The sequence below is a fragment of the Sparus aurata genome, chromosome 12 (assembly GCF_900880675.1).
Source record: "Sparus aurata chromosome 12, fSpaAur1.1, whole genome shotgun sequence".
Lineage (NCBI taxonomy): Eukaryota > Metazoa > Chordata > Actinopteri > Spariformes > Sparidae > Sparus > Sparus aurata.
In genome coordinates, this window is record NC_044198.1 from 7,716,794 (window position 1) to 7,734,971 (window position 18,178).

Here is an 18,178-nt window from a genome sequence, read left to right on the forward strand (position 1 = left end):
AGACTCGGCCCGGACTCGTTTAGTCTCATTAATCCACAACAGTCAGTTTAGATGCACAGAACAGAACAGGACCGAACCGCGGCAAAATCCCGGTCCAGCTCGCGCCGCTGCAGGTATAAATCTGCTTGTTTCTTAAGGTGGGGGGTCGCGGTGGGCTCTGCAGTGATTGGCTCTAGTGCGCACGTGACTGTGGTGGCTCTGGTGGATAATGCTTGTGGAATTTGTAAAGCATTTATGAAATAATTTATTATTTTATTTATTAATTTATTTTAATATATTATTTTATTTATTATCATTGCAGTCCAAACAAATGCGAAATCGCACACCCTTGAACCACGCAGCAGCCATGTTGAAACTCTCAGGTCAGTCAAACCTGATCCGCAAAGATATTTGATAAACACACACACACACACACACACACACACACACACACACACACACACACACACACAGACAGACAGACAGAGATTCCTTGCTTTTATAGAGAGATGATTCAATCTGCTGTGGCCCCTCTTGTTTACAGTAAATGGCAAACGGAGCCCTCTGGTGGGCGTCCGTGTCGTGTCAGCGACGACACAGTGGGGGGCACGAGCTGGAAGTTAAATCGTTCTCTCCACACTCACTGTTTCTATCATCTGAACAGCTTCAACCCGTCCATCCACTTTCTATCCACACTTATCCTGGTCACGGGTGGCTGAAGCCTATCTCGGGCGAGGATATTGCCTGCTCAGTCAGACAGCGCCGGTCCATCACGGGCGGCAGAGCATTCATACTCACATTCCCAGCTATGGATATTTTAAAGCCTCTGATTCACCTGAGCTATAAGTCTAAGGAAGAGCCCCCACAGACCCTGGGGAGAACAATCCCCGCGCACAAAGACACAACTCGAGTCTGATAAGGACGTGACAGAGGGCTGTGAACTGCTGTCCTTTGCAGGTTAGAGTTGTGGAGAGATCGCAGTCACTGTCGGAGGGAGAGGCCCCATCCAAATATCTGCGGCTCGCGTTCGATGCGAGAGGTGCTTTAGAAACATTTCAGCTGTCAGCTTCGATTTGCGGCTGTTCCAACAGATTCCAGCGGTGCTTTCACTCCAGAGCAAAATGAAAAAAACATCTTCAACTACTCGAAACAGCATTATCCACTTCTTTTTCTGCTCAGTATGCTCTAAATAAAAAAAGTCATGTTAGTGCCAAAATGTGGCTCGAGTCCCCTGGGTGGCAAGTTTTCCATTGATTTATGTAATGTCATGGTCTGTAACCGCTTTATTGAACCAGCAACCTTCTGATCACTAGCCGACCTGCTCTACCCGCTGCCCCCTCCATTGATTGATGCTTTAATGAAATGGTCTTCCTCGTCATACTCAAACTACATTTGTCAAGGCAATACATAAATAAACCAATACATAAATAATTTAAAAAGTCAAGTCAATTAATGTTTTTTTACTTTGACCCCCCCCCCCCCCCCCCCCCCAATACCAAGTCTGCTCGGATTGGTCAGCTCGCACACACCTGAGCCGGCGCCGCTAACAACAAACTAGCAACTAGGCATTTATTATACAAACGAGTGACTCTGTGACTCAGTGGGAACTCTGACAAGGCGTTTCAGGCCCAGACTGTGTTCACTTTCAAGACCTTGCACATGAGCACTTTAGAAAACACTGAAGGAAAGGGAGAAAACATAAAAGCATAATAGGTTTTCCTTGAGTGTCCACAGACAGCCTTGAGTTTTTGTGGTCAGTCTGCATCGTTTTATCGCATAAAGTATGCCTCCATCAGTGTTTTTCTTCTTTTTCTTCAGATAAACACTATTTCAACACGGTCTCAAGGTTGACATGAGATTTGCACACGAAACCCTCCGCCGCACTGTCATCTCAGTGTTTTCCTTTTTGAGCGGACCACTTAAGCTGTCCCGACTCTGCGTGCGCCGTGACCAGACGAGTGTGCCGACCTTTGGACAAGTGTGCTGACCTTTTTAAAGCTCAGCCTGGCTTTTAGAAAAAAAAAAAAACGAGCCCCTGAACATGGCTCACGCTCGAAAATGGACCTGTGGCTTCAATACAGCCTCATTTTCACCTCCACAATCTTTGATCATAAGCCTGTCGCTGTGCTACACCTACGAGTCCATCACTTAGCTCGCTCACTGTGAAATAATGTTATTGAAAATTTGACAGCTGCAGAATTTGAGGCAAAAAATAAAAAATGGAGATTTCATGCAAATAGCTGAAATGTGAAGGGTATTTTGATGAAATCAAGAGCAACCAGGAGACGGAACTGAGTGTGCCAGATGGCAGCTGACAGTCTTTAAAACAAATGTTCAGTGACATGAGTGTAAAATGCAGGAGACTTAAGTCTTTTCTGATTAATATGTATTCATGGCTGTCAACGTTCAAATCACATATGCCAAGGCCCTTGCGCACACAATGGGCTTTAATAACTCCAAATGCCAGCACTGAAAGGTGCTAATTAATTTCATTATTTCGACAGTGAATGTGTGGAGTCATTTGTTTAATCCTTTTGTGTTGTTTTTATTTATCACACTTTTATTGTTATTATCATAATCCGCTCCCAAGTAACAGAGAAATGGGGAAAAGCCGGGGAGAGCTCAATTTTTCCTGAGCCTCTGCAAAACCATCGTGCCTCGCTGCAACGTATTGATCGGAAAACAAAACAAAACAAAACAAAAAAACGTGTTTGTATTCCTGTTCAGTCGCCGCTCTGGTGCCGAGCCTGCAGATTCGCCGCCTGCCTCGCTGTCAATGGAACAGCTGCAGGACTCCTTCTTCTCTCACATCTTCAAGGACCTGCACACAAACACTGGGGCCTGGAGATATTCTGAATGATTAGACCTCAGCTCAGGTTGGAGTCTGGAGGAGCTCTGCAAGGAATAACGCACTGTCACCAAACGCAACATACCAATTATAATAATGAAGGTGCATATTGAGTCCGTGCACGCGGTCCTGAGACCGCCGATGTTCACAAATCGTAAATCAGTGTTATTCCTATCCCGTGATAACCTGTGTAGTTTGGGCTATGACCAATGCGGGAGTTAGCGGTTTGCTACTTTCCGCTTCGACGATCTTTTTGGGGAATTTAATACTGTGGGAAGACAACATGTCACAACCTAAACAGGATAATGTGATCATACCTTAGCCCCCATATTTATATTTATCTACTTCAGAATATTTAGCATGTATTTAGTGAAATCCCTGCTGGAAAAAAACAGCATATGTTGTGTTTTGGTGCTGGTCTATGCTGTTTCTTCCAGCAGGTATATGCTAAAGTTGCACCATATCCCCCGAAAAGCTAGCTAAAGCAATCCATTTGGATTGGATTAGTCATGAAGAGCCTAACTTGCCGCTGAACACCGTATCATTTTAGCTAACACTATGCTAGCTTGTTTATACGTCAGAGTGCTAAAGGAATGAGTCTTCTTCCTAAAGTCAGTGTATTTTTTTCTGTTAAATGACTTAAATAAGATCCGTGGTTAACACAACTTAAAGATATTTTGATGTTCGGTTCTAAGTTTCAATTACAAAAAACATTTTAATATCTCAAAAAAGGCAGCTGCTGAGATATTACATGTCATATCGTACCGAACAGAGACTCATCTACTCACTAGTCCGTCTTTACATTTTGAGTTTACCTGCAAATTATTCTAACTCTAATTTTACAACTTACAGACGTATCAAATTATAGAAGAGTGTGCAAAGTAGGCCCACAGTGTAGTAGCAAGCTTGGTGGTGATGATGTTGAAGTCATGCAACCGCAACGTAGTTTGTTTATAACCTAGTGTTAGCTCTTTACTCCTGGTGATTTTTTCATTTACACTTCAAAAATCATAAAGGTGGTGTTCATGTGTTTGCTGAACAAATCATATAAGTACAACAAACTTATTTATAGGCATATTTTCTGCAGAAGGGAACCAAGGCGATGCTAACGTCCAGGTTAGCCCACATAAAGACGTTACTCTGAGAAGGGCCACTTTGTTGGTCTTTCGTCTTGGTTGTAGAGAACAGGGGGAACAGGAGCATTTGTTTGGAGGTGTTTTTGTCAGTTCACTCTCCTTTCAGCTCTCTTATGTCTTCAGCTAACCCATGAGGAGAAATATCTGGCTCTTTGGCAGCTAAAAGTCACACATTTTCCACAAATTAGTTGCTAATTATTTTGACCAACTGCTGGTTTATCTGAAATGTTTTCCTAAAAATGGCCTCCTGCTGCTGGAAAAATGGTCAATGAGAGCACCTATTCTAAACATAAAGTATATAAAAACTCCTTGATATTTTACCTAGTTAAGTCATTACATAATAATGTTAAATTCTTATTAAAATTAAAATGTTGGTAGCCTTAATACAATTCCCACAGCTGCCCGAGATTAAAGGATGTTACCTGTTAATGGCCCACAGAAAAATCAAGAGTTGTTTCTGTTCATTTGTGTCCTTTAACAATTATGTATGCAGCTGACGTCCAGCCCATCAAACTGAGTAAATATTTAAATCTGCTGTAAGGGAAGAACATAAAAAAAAAAAAAAACCCATTTGGCCATTGTCCAAAACTTCATAAGCGCCGGGACTGAATAATTCAACGACCATAAAATAAAAACAACCTTGTCCATTTTAATTCCTGCAGGCAGAAAATGAATTCATCACTCTTGTGTTACAACGTATCATCTTAACGTTCAATGAGACAAAAAATAATTAAAGTAAACAACACTGTGGGGATTTCTTTTTCTTTTTCTTTTTTTTTTTGGCCAATTTCAACGACGACGCTGACGCCAGGAGCTGCATCCACAAGTTGGCCGCTCAATTTGGCACATTCGTGCAAACATCAGCGCGGACACACACACACAAACACACACACACACACACCTGCGTCATGGCGTTTACACCTGAACACATTTTCGCACATGAGAGAGTTTCATTAAGCCATTATGCGGCGGGTGGCGTGCTTACAAAAACTTTTTCTTCACTTTTTTCCCACTGGCAGCCGGCGCCATCCGAGAGCTTCTGAGGGAGTCAATAAAACTTCAAAAATTGCCACACACTCACTTGGAAGACGCTGAGAAAAGAGAGAGAGAGGACGTTTCAGGGACGTCTTCCAGCTTGACACACAACACAAACCACATCTCAGGCACTGCAAATAATGAGGCCTCTTCCGCTTCCAGATGAAGCCACGACTCCTCGCCGGCCGCTGCGCTCGCAGCTCCACATCGTTATTAATCATGATCTAGAAATCATCGCTTTGCTAAGTCAACTCATTAGGCTGAACAGAACAGCACACGCTTGTCTTCAAGTGGTGGGAACCTGGATCCATTCATCACGACATTGTCTGCCTTCTTATGACAGCAGCTGCAACCCTGTTTGAATCCTGTGCTGCTTTTTCTTTTCTTTTCTTTCCTTTTTTAAATTGAGAGCCGCATGTTTAATCGCAATCAGATGCATTTATTTCCATAAATAATACCTTAACTGATGGCAGACACTACACCACTTGACTGCACCTCACTCCCACACACACACAAGCTATCCAAACAGGTGTACATACACACACACACACACACACACACACATACAGAAAGCAAGCAGTGGTTTGATGATTCTCCCCTGTTGTGCTGATACTGCGCTATGAGTCATTAGTTTTCAAGGTTTCTGTTTTTTGCTTTTGTTCACAAGGCAGCATCTGCTTTGCAAAGCTGTGCTGTCTAGCAAAGGCAGGAAAGAGCAAAGATTGGGACTGCGTGCACAGACTTGACATTCAAGCATCTGAAAGAGTCGCCGCCCGGAGAAGGAAATGAAGTTTTCCGTGTTTATGCCTTCGGAGAGAAAACGACTGTATGAGAGTGCAGGAAAATGTGACGCAGGCCCGAGTGTGAAGTGCCATTGTATTTCCCTTTAGTCATGCCGCTCTGATGGACAGCCGACACGTCTAATTCTGCTACTTGTTGCCTAATGCAGTGTAACGCGCAGCGAGTCCTTGGCTTAGAAAACCCCGGAGCTGCATGCTTATGAGCTATCGCAGACAGATTAGTGGCCACACCAACGTGAACAGTTGGAGGTTGTTGAGTTTCGGCGCCGTTATCCTCGTCAGCTGTCGCACGACGCTGCCCCTCGGACGCAGAGTGAAGGCAGCTCTTCTCGAGGCCCAACCTTAGGCGACTGTAAAACCACGAATCATTTGTCTTCTGGAAAATTCCGTCAACAAGCCTGCGCCTCTCTGATAAGCTCCCGCAGGTATTCATCACCGTTATGATGTCTGTAGGGTGCCTTTAATCCCAACACAGCAAAGGAAAACAACTCAGAAGGAAGCAGAGGATTAATAGCTAAGAAGAGGAAGTTGTTAAAAAAAAAAAAGATAAGGCGCCTGAAACATGGCCGTCAATGCTCGAGACGTGTTTTTTAATGAAACCCTCACGTTATCTTTACACGGGACCACGTGGCGTTTGTGTAGTACTTTTGCGTGATTCGGTGGGCTTTGTTTGGCTAATTAATGAAATCACTTAATTCCATTGAAGACAGAGTGGGTTGACACGTTGCAGACTCCCATGAGGTACGATGCAATCCAGTGCAATCGCCTTTGTGGAGCTCTCACTCCAGATTTGAATTCATAGTCACCGGTGTTAATGAGGGTCCGCGTGGTTACTGGCATATGTCATGATAATCTTACAGCCTTTTGTTTAAGGTGACTCAAAAACCTCTGTTGCCTCTGCTGCTGCTGCGATTTAACTGATTCAAAGTTAATTACCCTTTTCAAAATGTCATGTTTTTTTTATATTTATCCACCTCCCGCACATCACAAAGGTAGCCACGCTGGGACTTTGTGAACTGAACACAATAACCCGACTGTAATTTCCTTCCATCAGAAGGCAACAAAATGAAATTCAGCCTTGCATACAAACAGAAAAAAGATTTACAAGAACAACACTTTATACCTGACAATAACAGGTTTGCGATAGAGAGACTTTCAGATGATCACTTCCCACTGCACCATCCAGTAGTTCAGCCCGACCAGCTGGAGCGACAGGGAGGACGAGAAAAGAGATCCATGGTGGGAGCCATGACAGCTCAACTTGGACTTCAAGGTGTTGTTGATAACACTCAGCCACTAAAAGTGGAAGTGGCTGCCAGTTTCTTGTAGCTGACGCGAGCCGGCGGCGTTAATGCTAGTTGACGATGCTAATGCTAGCTACCATCACTAAGGCCGGCCAACTTTAAAACGCTGCAAACGCTAGCCAACTTTTTATATTAGGGCAGTGCAGCACATTGCATACAGCATTTTATTTGGCAGCTACCAAACTACACTGACCAAGCATGGATAGGCCACCACATGATACCAAAGACCCTTGTTGGGAACCAACTGTAAGAATTCATACACAGAGGTAGACAGAACGATCATTTTGGTACCGACATACATCGCAAAATCATTGATTCAAAGTCGCAAGAATGTTTTCCGGGAAAAGAGACAATTTATTCTGCTCCCTTTGTCCAAGCTCTGTAGAATCTCTTTTTTTAAAAAAAAAGATGAAAACAATCTGACCTTGAATTTAGTTGTACAGAGCGCACTTAAAAACTACAAAACCGTCGCTAATTGTGTGGCTTGTGCGAGATGCCTGGTTGAACACTTTAAGAAGAGTGAGCCGGCCTGTACAGAACTCAAAGAAAAGCAGCAACAAATGGGAATGCCACCACTAATGTTGATTCAGGATGTAAGTACTCGGTGGAACAGCACATATCACACATGCTGTCCAAGCCCGTGACCGCAGCTCTTTCCGATCCTGCTGTCAATCCAAGAGCCAAACACCACTACCTGGATCTAAAGCCAGAGCAGTGGAACCTCAGTGAGGAGCTGATTTAACACTAAATTTAGTGTTTGAAACTGCATCAGTAAGGGCATTCCAGGCTCATGTGGCGGAACAGATCACAGAGAGATGGCAAGCACTGTTTTTATTTCAACCTGAAGCTCCTAACTCTGTCCTGCTGGCTGCTGCATTGGACCCGAGGTTCAGTAAACTGAAGTTCCTGCCTGCAGAAGAGGTGTTTAAGGTCCAAAGTACAATTCAGTCCGTGGCACTAGCTCTCAAAAAGGAAGCAAGACAGTCCAACGAAAGCGGAAATGAAGCCACCACCACATTAGAAGACCGTTCAGCTACTAAAGATGGATCATTCGTCAACAGTATTCTGGGATCATCATCAGACTCGACGAGGATGAGCAGCTAAGTCAAGCGGTGCAGAGGGAGGCCTTGCAGTATTTCGGAGAACATCCTCTCTCCAAGAAGGAGAATCCCCTGCCATGGTGGAAAACAAATGCAGCATGATGTCCAACCTTGGCAAAGTCGTTTCTGGGTATCGCGGCAACATGGAGACCCTCAGGGTGTTTGTTCTCTGCTGCTGGGAACATTGCCTCACAGCGTAGGGCAAGCCTCAGTTGTGAGCACGTCCATATGTTGACTTTTCTCCACTGTAATCATATGCTCTTGTAAAGGCTTGCAGTTGCTCACGAATGCATCAAGACCACTCTCTCTCTCTCTCTCTCTCACACACACACACACACACACACACACCCACACACACACACACACATACACAGCCCTATCTACCTCATCTAGGTACCTTTTTGCACCGTTTGTTTTGTGATTACAGCTACTAAAGCCAAATGGCCTGGAATTCTTATTTATATTTATTTGTATATACATTACATTTTTTTAATAAATTGTACACCTCTTTTGTTATTTTTTTATTCTTACACTTTTGTTTATTCTTTATTCTCAGATGGGTTGTTGTTGCAGGAGATACAATCCATTTCCTCTTTTGTCTTATGAAGACAACACTGAGGCCAAATAGCCTTTAGTTGTGTTTCATAATTTTACATGTTATACATGTTCCACAGTAAGCTGACATTACTGTATTTATTTTGTTTCTGCAATGTCAGTTGACACTTGAATGCACCAAATGGCTAAGTTGCAATAAACAGGCTTAGTTTTGGGGCCAAGTGTTGGAGCTGGAATAAATACCTGTATGTCTTTTTCAGGACTAAAGGCCGATTACTTGGTCTATTTAACAGGCCTGTCATTTTCAATATGCATTATTTGGTGTTATTGTTTAATAATGCACAATATTTTTTATTGGATTACTCGATTGATCGATGGGATAATCGGGAGAATACTCGATTCTAAAAACAATCGATAGCTGCAGCCCTACAGTGGAATCCGTGTTTTTACGTCATTGATGCTGGGTGCTCAAACACAAAACGGATGGACAATGTTTACTTTTCTCAGAGGCTGAGCTTTTAATTTGAGGACAAAAACCTTGTCATCGTCACTGTATTGTAACATATCGTTTATGTTCCACAGTATGTCTGTGTTGTGCAAAGGAACAACAGACTTCCATTTGGTCATGCAACCCTGTGTTGTATAATGACAAATAAATCCTCATGAACCTTGAATGCAGAATAGGCAAAGGGCCGAGATTGTTGTATTTGCTGGATTCTGGTTTCCATCTGTAGTCCATTTGTGGTCCGAGTCCATCAGGCTTGAGTTGCATGCGGGTAAACAGTCCATGAAGAGAGCAGAAGAGGTGAAGTGTATGAGTGGCGATCGTCTGGGGAGGAGTTACCCTTTGAACAGCTCTTTTTAATTCATCTGCATTCAAACGGACATATATTTCATCTCATGATTTATTTATTCTCTTTTTAACATTGGCCTATAACAAGTCACATGGCCCTTATATCATCATTCAGACATTCACAAGTCACAAAACATTAGCCATCGCTCCCAGAGGCTCAACTGTTTTCAGACAATAGCTGATGGATTTCGAAATTGCTTTTAGCGAGGAGTCCACCCACTCTTTCGTTTCTGGCGCCTTTCAACTAATTGTTTTGGTTTCACAGCCCTCATAAAGTGACTTTACGATCTGCCTAGCTCCAAATGGCGGACAGAAAGCGAAGAAAGTGGAATATCTGGCAACCGAACAGCAAGACATTTCCCTTACAGGTCCAACAAGAATGACGAGAAGGAATATTCGACCAACGTTCATCGGGCGGTCACAAACACGCCTCAAATGGGGTCATCAAGCTGCTGAATGTGAGAGCAGGCGATCTCTTGTTAGCTGTAACTGCTTTATAAGCCGCTAATCTGTCAGGACTGCGTGTCTGTCAGCTTGAGTTGGAGTTCTTCCGTCTCTCCGACAAGCCCCGGAAAAATATCAAAGAGTGCGGCTTTAAAGACAACATGCAGATGGCGGTTACAGATGAACAAAGATGTCAGACAGGGACAGGCACAGTTTGAATTACTCATGCGTCAGTTTCGAGCACCCAGAAAATTATGTAACATCCCATATTTGCATGGGGGAAAACACAGTTCTGGAGGACTGTACTGGCAAAAAAAACCCCCCCCAAAAAAAACCACAGAGTACAGAGGAGCCAGTCCTTCACTAAGACTCAGAGAGAAACATCTGACACTGTTTTAATTATTTGAGGACACCCGAAGTGACGATCCCAAATGTTAAAAGCTGATTTAGACACATCTTTTGTACAGCAAAGGCCGAACTGTACTGAAGGGTCCCACACCCGCATATCGACTGATATTTCGTCCTCTTTCTGACTGTGCAATATTTCACAATCAAAGCCTGCCAGCGTCTATTCCCTGTTCAACAGACGTCGCAGACACTCGCACTCCTACGTCGGCTTCCACTTTCTCAGAGCTGTCAGTGAATGCTAATTGCGCCGGGGTGTCTCGCCCCCCCGAAGGCTTTTGTGCAATCTGCAGAAATACCACTAATGTTTAAAGAAATAATGTTCTTTTTACAATGTCATTTCAATAAGATTGCCTTTTATTCCTCGCCAAGCGCTGTCGGTTCTCCCTTTCGAACCCCGTGTCATTACTACTTTGCCTGGCAAATTTTAACCGGGAAAGGGTTATATTTCCCTTTTTCATCCTGCTGCCTGTCAGTCAGAGCAGACGTTTGTTGAGTGTAGACAAAATATTATACATTCACTTTCCCAAATTATTTGACAATAGAGGCATTTACACTGGCACATGGCTTCAGGCAACCTTCCTGCCGTGGAGGTTCATCACTACTGGCTGGCCCCGCAGTCTGATGCCTCTGAGGAGTATATAAATCTACATGTTAAAGTCGTTCCCCGAGGCGAAACAAAGCACAAGATCGGATGCTTGAGATCCCACCGCACGCCAATCAAACAGCCTCTCCTGCTACGCTGAGGGAAAGGCGTAAGACCTTGGTTGATCTGTGACCGGAGGGGTTCTGTGGCACCGGCGTTCGCCTCGCTGAGAAACACCACGCCTTCAGCAGGCTCTTACTCTGGATCTGTGCGCTTTGAGCCTGATCAGGACCCCCGACGGACGAGGTGGAGGTCGAAATGTCCCCGCAGCAACGCCACGAGGAGGCGGCCGCACGGTGTTGGGCCATGAGGACAGAGGTATTGGACGCGGGACCTGGACTGGAAGAATGGGCGGTTAAGTGTCCCCCAGCTCTCAGGCAGCGACCACGGAGCACATTGTGGAAGGCTTTCTTGAACTCCCGGCTGAAGCAGGGGTAGATAATGGGGTTAATGCAGCTGTTGAGGTAACCCAGCCAGAAGGTGATCTTAAAGACGGTTTCAGAAGGCTTGCAGGACGGGAAGATGGATCCTGAAAACACACAAACAGAGATAAATCAGAATGGGAATGGAAGAAGTCGCTAACCTACTCGTACTTCAAGTCCCAATAATAATACTACCCTGATTCCAAAAACACCTGTTTGGAGCTTTCCACAGGTCGACAGGTTGATTGGTAACAGGTGATAGTGTGGTGACTGGGTGTGAGAGGGACATCCTGGAGAGGCTCGGTCGTCACAAAGCAAAGACGAGCCGAGGTTCAACACTTTGCGAACACATGATTGTATAAAGGATATTACTACATGTGCTCGGGAACACTTTGTTAAACCACAGTCGGATCACTCAGTTTGTTTGCAAATGATTGCGCCCAGTTTTCTCTTCATTCAGGACGGGGGTTGTATAAACATAAGTGCATTTAAAATCTGCATCATGTTGATTTCATGAGAATGTCTAAAAATGGGAGAGATTATTAAAAAAACGATTATTTTTAAAGGTACAATATGTAGGATTTTTATTTAAGAAAAACATTCAAAATTAACTGAGTTCAATAGAATGTGAAAAAATAGCAGTTTAACATTCATTATGTATATAGACTATGTTGCACAGATGTCCACTAAAGTTAGCATGCTTACCAGCTAGGACAGCCCAGTTCAAAGCTCCTATGCTAGCAATGTAGTCACCAAGTCTCCACTCGCTCCCTGAGCTAACTGAGCTAACAGCAGCTACAGCTGGCAGCATTAACCTGTTTCTCAATTGTTTTGAGCATGAATTTGACAGGTGGCCATTTCTTACATACTGCACCTTTAATCACTTTCACTAGAGATGCACATTATATTCAGTATTGACTGCAATGAAATTATAGCTGACAATACAAAACCAAACTGCTTTCAAGCACAGCATGAACACAGTCCAATACAATAAGCTGCGTTATGCAACTTTGAAGTTGACTGCGATCTGCCAACAAACAGAAGAAGAAGAAGAAGAAGAAGAAGAAGACGTGCTGCTTCTGTTGTTACGCTCACATGTCGTCGCCCTGTTCCACAAGGGTTGTGAGAGGAGGAAAAAGGTCAACAAGTTTTTTACACAACGTATAGCTTTGAAATATTAATCATCCGGCTTTGCTCGCTACATTTGAACCTTCCTTACCCTCAGGTGTGCATAAACTACAATTTAGGAACATCGTTTTTAAAAGTGAGATCATCAGGAATGATTACTGGCTGTTAAGAACAAGAATCCCAAAAAAAAAAAAAAAGCTTCTTTGCGCAATTACTTTAAATAGATATTAAAACCAAAGCTACAAAAGATATAATAGCCTGCAATCATCCATTATGAGTTATAGCATTAGATGCTTTATAAATTGCCAGTCAAAGACCATCTGCTCCACGATCTAATCTAATTGGTCGTTTCTTCGGCACATGACTTCATTTTCCAGCAGACTTCATTCAGATCCGCGGAGACATTTCAGAGATTCTCTGCTAACTAAGAGCAGACGACACCAGACCATCTGTCTCCTCGGTGGAAGAGATAAAAGCTGCATTCCAGTCACAGCCATGGTTTTTCATATGCAAACTGATTTGCAGAGAAGCAATGCTTCAGAGCAGCCCTTTTTTTTAATATATACGGTGCCATTGATGAGCAGCAGTCACTTCACTTTATGAGCCTGGCAAGCACACTGCTCTGAAGTGAAGGAAACCTGCAAGTGCTTTATAACAGAACAGGCTTTCCATCTGAAGTGCAAAAGAAAAATGCAAAATCAAACCTTCTGTGTTCTTTCAAGCCCTCAGTCTGAGAATCTCAGACTAGCGCCGCCTCTGAGGTTGAGTGAGCGCTGCGCTCTGAGCCGTGAAGGTCTGTCTCAATTGAAATGCAGAGCTGTTCTCCGATGACGGGCTGCCTTAGGATGCTACACGGTGGCTGATGCCTTGTAGCATTACAGCCCATTAAGCCTCATGCTTGTTATCTATAATAGCTTTCATAGGGGGGAGCAATAGTTTGGTTCATTCCATTTCATCTCGCAGCAGGGCCCATTCTGCTCCAATGTGGTGTTTATTTGCTCTATTTGGTTGCGTGTAATTGAATTTTTTGATGTCCCCACTGAGAAGCTCGAAATATGTTGTCGAGACGCAACGTAGGGCGAAGGTGCAAGGTCCTTTTCCGATGTGTTCATAGAGCAAAACGTATTATCAAGGAACATTATACAAACGGTTCAGGCCTCAACGGCTTTTGTATCAACATAGGTATGCAGCTGAGCCACGGGAGGCTGGCTGTTATAACCTCATGTTAAAGGCTCAGTCTTTATTTTTAGACGTGATAGCAGGACGCCTGCAGAAGTACAAAGCTGCATAAAATGGTGGTAAAGTGCCTCGAATTTGCACTTCTGTAGAGTGCTTGAGTAAAGTCTCACCGCTGACGTAAAGTGAGTACGAGGAACTTTCCATTTTTGTTGATTTTAGTCTGTTTTGACAGAAGCACAATCTGTCATAAAGATCTTTGCTAGCGAGTGACAGGTGGAGGATTGCCACAGCGATTAAGAAATGTATTTATATGCGACTTTATATGTGACGTATGTGATCGGACCCGAGCACAGGCATTAATAATAACTGTATAAAAACAGCAGTCTTTTCGCCGATGGTCTCGTTTGCTCTCACAGAGAGTGTTTCATAAACACTTAAAAGTTCAACCTGTTCTTTGTGTTCAGTGTTAATTAGCAAATGTCAATATGCTAATATGCTAAACTAAGTAAAGTAAGAAAGCAAATATTGCTGGCCAAACATTAGCATGTCAGCACTGTCGTTGTTGGAATTTAGCTCAAAGCACCCCGAGGGCGAAGTACAGCCTCACAGAGCTGCTGGTGACGCTGTTTTAACATTTTTTTACACTTAATTCGAATTTGATTAGAGCTTCTTCTCTCCTGTGTTTCGCGATATTACAATGTAGATTATGCTAAATGGAAGAAAACACCCAAAACATTGCTGAAGTTTTTCAGAGCACCAGAGAACGCCTTTAAATTGCTTATTTGGGTCCACCAAACAAAAAACCCATCAAAAGATTCAGTGAGAGAGGCTCTCTGCCAAAAAGATAATTGGGCCTAATTGTTTCACAGCAGACATTTTGTCTTGCCATGGTATGAAAAGCACAGGTGTTTCAAGTGTCCCAGTTAGTCATGACAGTGAGACGGCGAGTGAACACGCACCAGTCCTGGTCAACAGGATCAGATCCTGGCAGCCAGTGTTTCTGCAAACCACTTTGTACAGGCTACAACATGTGCCATATCAGATTTACATTACGTGTGTGTGTGTGTGTGTGTGTGTGTGTGTGTGTGTGTGTGTGTGTGTGGGGTGGGGGTGGGGGGGCTGGGCGGGGGGGGATAGGGAAACGTGATCTTTCCCTAACCCTAACCAAGTGGTATTGAGCCTAATCCTAACCACACCGTAATCACAGCGTTGTCGCGTTGAAGTTGCAACGTTACAAAAATGTAGTTTCAACACACCGCCAATATTGTGTCATGCTTCAACTGCATGCACAATACCAGGACCCTGAAATCAAAACAGCCACATGGAATTCAGCCCTCATTCATTTCGTCCTTCACTCAGGTGCAATTCCACCTTTGTCTTCTTGGCATTGTAAAAAAAAAGAAAAAAAAAAGACCTATTGGCTGAATGTTTCGGCACTCGTGTGAATGAAGTTGAAAAAATAAAACGATCATGAAAGTTTGTTCTTTGTCTCGTTAACAGTAACTTGAACAAAAAAAGTCCTGCGCAAGGTCGGCGTCCTTGTCCGAAGAAATGTCCCACGTTCGCTATCGAATCGAAGCTTGGAGGTTAAAAAGACGAATCTCCGTGACAACTGAGCGAGCTCCGTCCATCCACTGATGAATACTGTGTGGTGCGGCTGAGAAACCCCCGGAAGAAGTAGCAGGCGGACTTTGAGTTGGTATTGTTGGAGATTTAATCCCCGTATCAAAAGAGCCGTTAACCAATTAAAGACGGACAACAGCTCGCAGTTTTTTAAAGCGACCCTTTAGTTGACATTTGGATTACACACTGGGCCTTCAATGTGGCTGCCTACGAATGTACACACCTGCAGATGAAAGAGTGACAGATAACACGTATTTGTCAAGATGATGTGTTTCATCTCCCCCATCCTGTATGACGGAAGGTTCCCTCCTTCAATAATATTACAGTTTATGGCACCAAGTACGCGTTTCATTTATGATCTCGCCGTGCAGGGGAGGTAACGACCGGCTGCTCCCCTTAAACACACACTGCCCTGCGCTGACACTCACTTATCTCAGTCAAACCATAGGAGTTATTACAGAAGCAATTACGATTTTTAGATTAGGCTACAAAAAAGGTTGGTTTCTGTCCTCTCTTACATCTATGATAACAGACTCTGACTGAATACATGTGTAATGTAATGAATCTAAAGTCTAGAGTATCTTGCTTACACAACATTTACCGTTTGCTGAGCTCCTGACGTGGCTAACTGCAGCTCATATCAAAAGTGACGTCTGAAAATGACAGCACGATCCCTAATTAGTTCATTTATATTCAGTTTTCTGCGTCGGCAAATTTTTTAATGAACAGTTTATATACTTTTATATATTATTATTCGTATATTTAGCCGGCCTCTCCGAGTATCAACTAAATCATTAATGTTCTCATCATGACACTGATTCATTTCTGAATAATTTAAATCCCAATTCAGAATCAGACAATCGTTATTTGCTCACAAAGAGTTGCAGCCCATCGATCATTTCAAGGTTCATTGCTTTCCTTTAACTTTCGTCCCATGTTGTGCCTCTCCTTCTCTCAGAGTCAGTGCATTTGAGTGACAGAGGAAACTGAAAACACTTCACTTCTCCTCTCTATGGAAGCCTTTCAAAAACTCAGAAGGCTGCTGAACAACTTATTGCTGTTTTGAATTACTCAGACTCTTCTGTTCGTCGGAATGGAAAAAAACATTACAGCCGCTGCACTGTGAAAAAAAGATTTTTTTAGCTGTTTTCTAGATGAAAGATTGATTGATTTGTACGACACTTAAATATTCAATAAAATGAATATGTCTTTCTTATGTTTCTTTTATCATAGGTACATTTATCTGTGCCATGCTTGGAAGGCAGATTTTAACTGCACTCTCTGCTTGAAGTTTCATGCCTGTTGCATCTACAACCACAGCCACTGGTGATGCCAATGTGTCGTGACACAGGATGGGGGCGCTCTGCAGTCTCATCTCTGCAGAAAGACTGCTGGAGAAACAGCAAAAAAACAATCTCTGACTAGTTTTAAAATGGCAATAAAAAGCTTTTCTCTTCAACTTGACACCCTGAAAGTTAATACTGGCTGCACAGTTTAACGGCTGTAGAAACATTTAAACTGTCACCATCTGCGCTTCCACTATGCCACCTGGCCTGCCACAGCAAGGAAGCGTGTCTTCCTCTTGCGCGACCAAAACAGGAAGAGGCATTGTTTGACCCTGACTGCAATCCCCAGGTAACGGTGAAACAACTGGAATAACTGTGGGAACTCTACACTGCAAAACAGTAAAAGAACCCCGCTGATGGAGGGGGCGGAGAAGGTGGAGAAGGAGATAGATAGAACCTCTGCCCACTTATTAACACAACCTGGTGCTACTTGTTATAGCGCTGAGATCAGGGTTTCTAGAATGAATTGTGACTCTTGCCGTTGTCTTTGCTTTGGACAAAAGCCATGCTGCTAGCTGTAGCCGTGTTGCTCATGCAGTCTTTGCGACACCACCGGAAGTGGTGTGGGAGGTTGGGATGGGGGTTGAAAAGTGCTTAAACGTTCACACATAATGGCTTCACGGATCTTTATCGCAAATTAAAATCATTGCAGTCGGACACGGTTAGCATCTGGCTTGTAAACAACAGATGTTTCCCTCAGGAATTGCTGGAGACCATAGATTTAAAGTAGACCTAGATAGTGAATGCAAAGATGGGGCTTGCCCGGCCCATATGCCTAAAAACTGCTGTAGCGTGCAGCTTTACTTCCTTGTTATGCAGCCCGCTGAGTATCCCCAAAATACGTTCCGCTCGGCCCATAGACTTTACATGGTGAAGATGTCAAAGCTTTTTAAATCATCTTTGCTCAGCTCCAGGTAAGTTTTACAGTTAAAAAACCTTCATGTATCAAAAATGTATAACAGAAAGAGTTTTATAATGGCGGTCTACTGGGAAAATGCTTTTTGGGCTGCTTAGGAATTTGTAGCTGCAATACCACAAGAGGCCACTTGTCAAAATGGAAAGCCAGGTGGAGAAAGGCGCTATTGAATCCAGGTGGAAGTAATACATTCCTGAGACTTAACCATCGAATAGATCATGTGCTCAAACCAGCACAACTACTGGCAGCTACATGCATGGCTCAGGTAAGATGACCAGCGAGGGAAGCGACTGTTAGTTAGAAAACAACAATGGCGGCTTCTCAAGAGGTAAGCGTAGCTTCTACAGCATCAATTATATCAGAACTTGAGTGTATTTTTACTGAAAGAAGAGCAAAGAACGACAGTGAAGGTGTCCAGTTAGTTGAGAGAACTTTTATCTTATCTCAACTAGCTATTAT

The 18,178-nt window shown here is 43.4% G+C and overlaps 1 protein-coding gene across 2 annotated transcripts in view; it reads right to left on the reverse strand.

Moving 5' to 3' along the window:
* Positions 1-9,250: 9,250 nt before the first annotated feature.
* Positions 9,251-18,178, reverse strand: part of adra1ab (adrenoceptor alpha 1Ab) — a 195,454-nt gene continuing 186,526 nt past the window's right edge. For both annotated transcript variants that reach the window (XM_030435687.1, XM_030435688.1), the window contains one exon: positions 9,251-11,634. In XM_030435687.1, the coding sequence (XP_030291547.1) occupies positions 11,180-11,634 (455 nt within the window). In that variant the 3' untranslated portion in view covers positions 9,251-11,179. The remainder of the gene's footprint in view (positions 11,635-18,178) is intronic.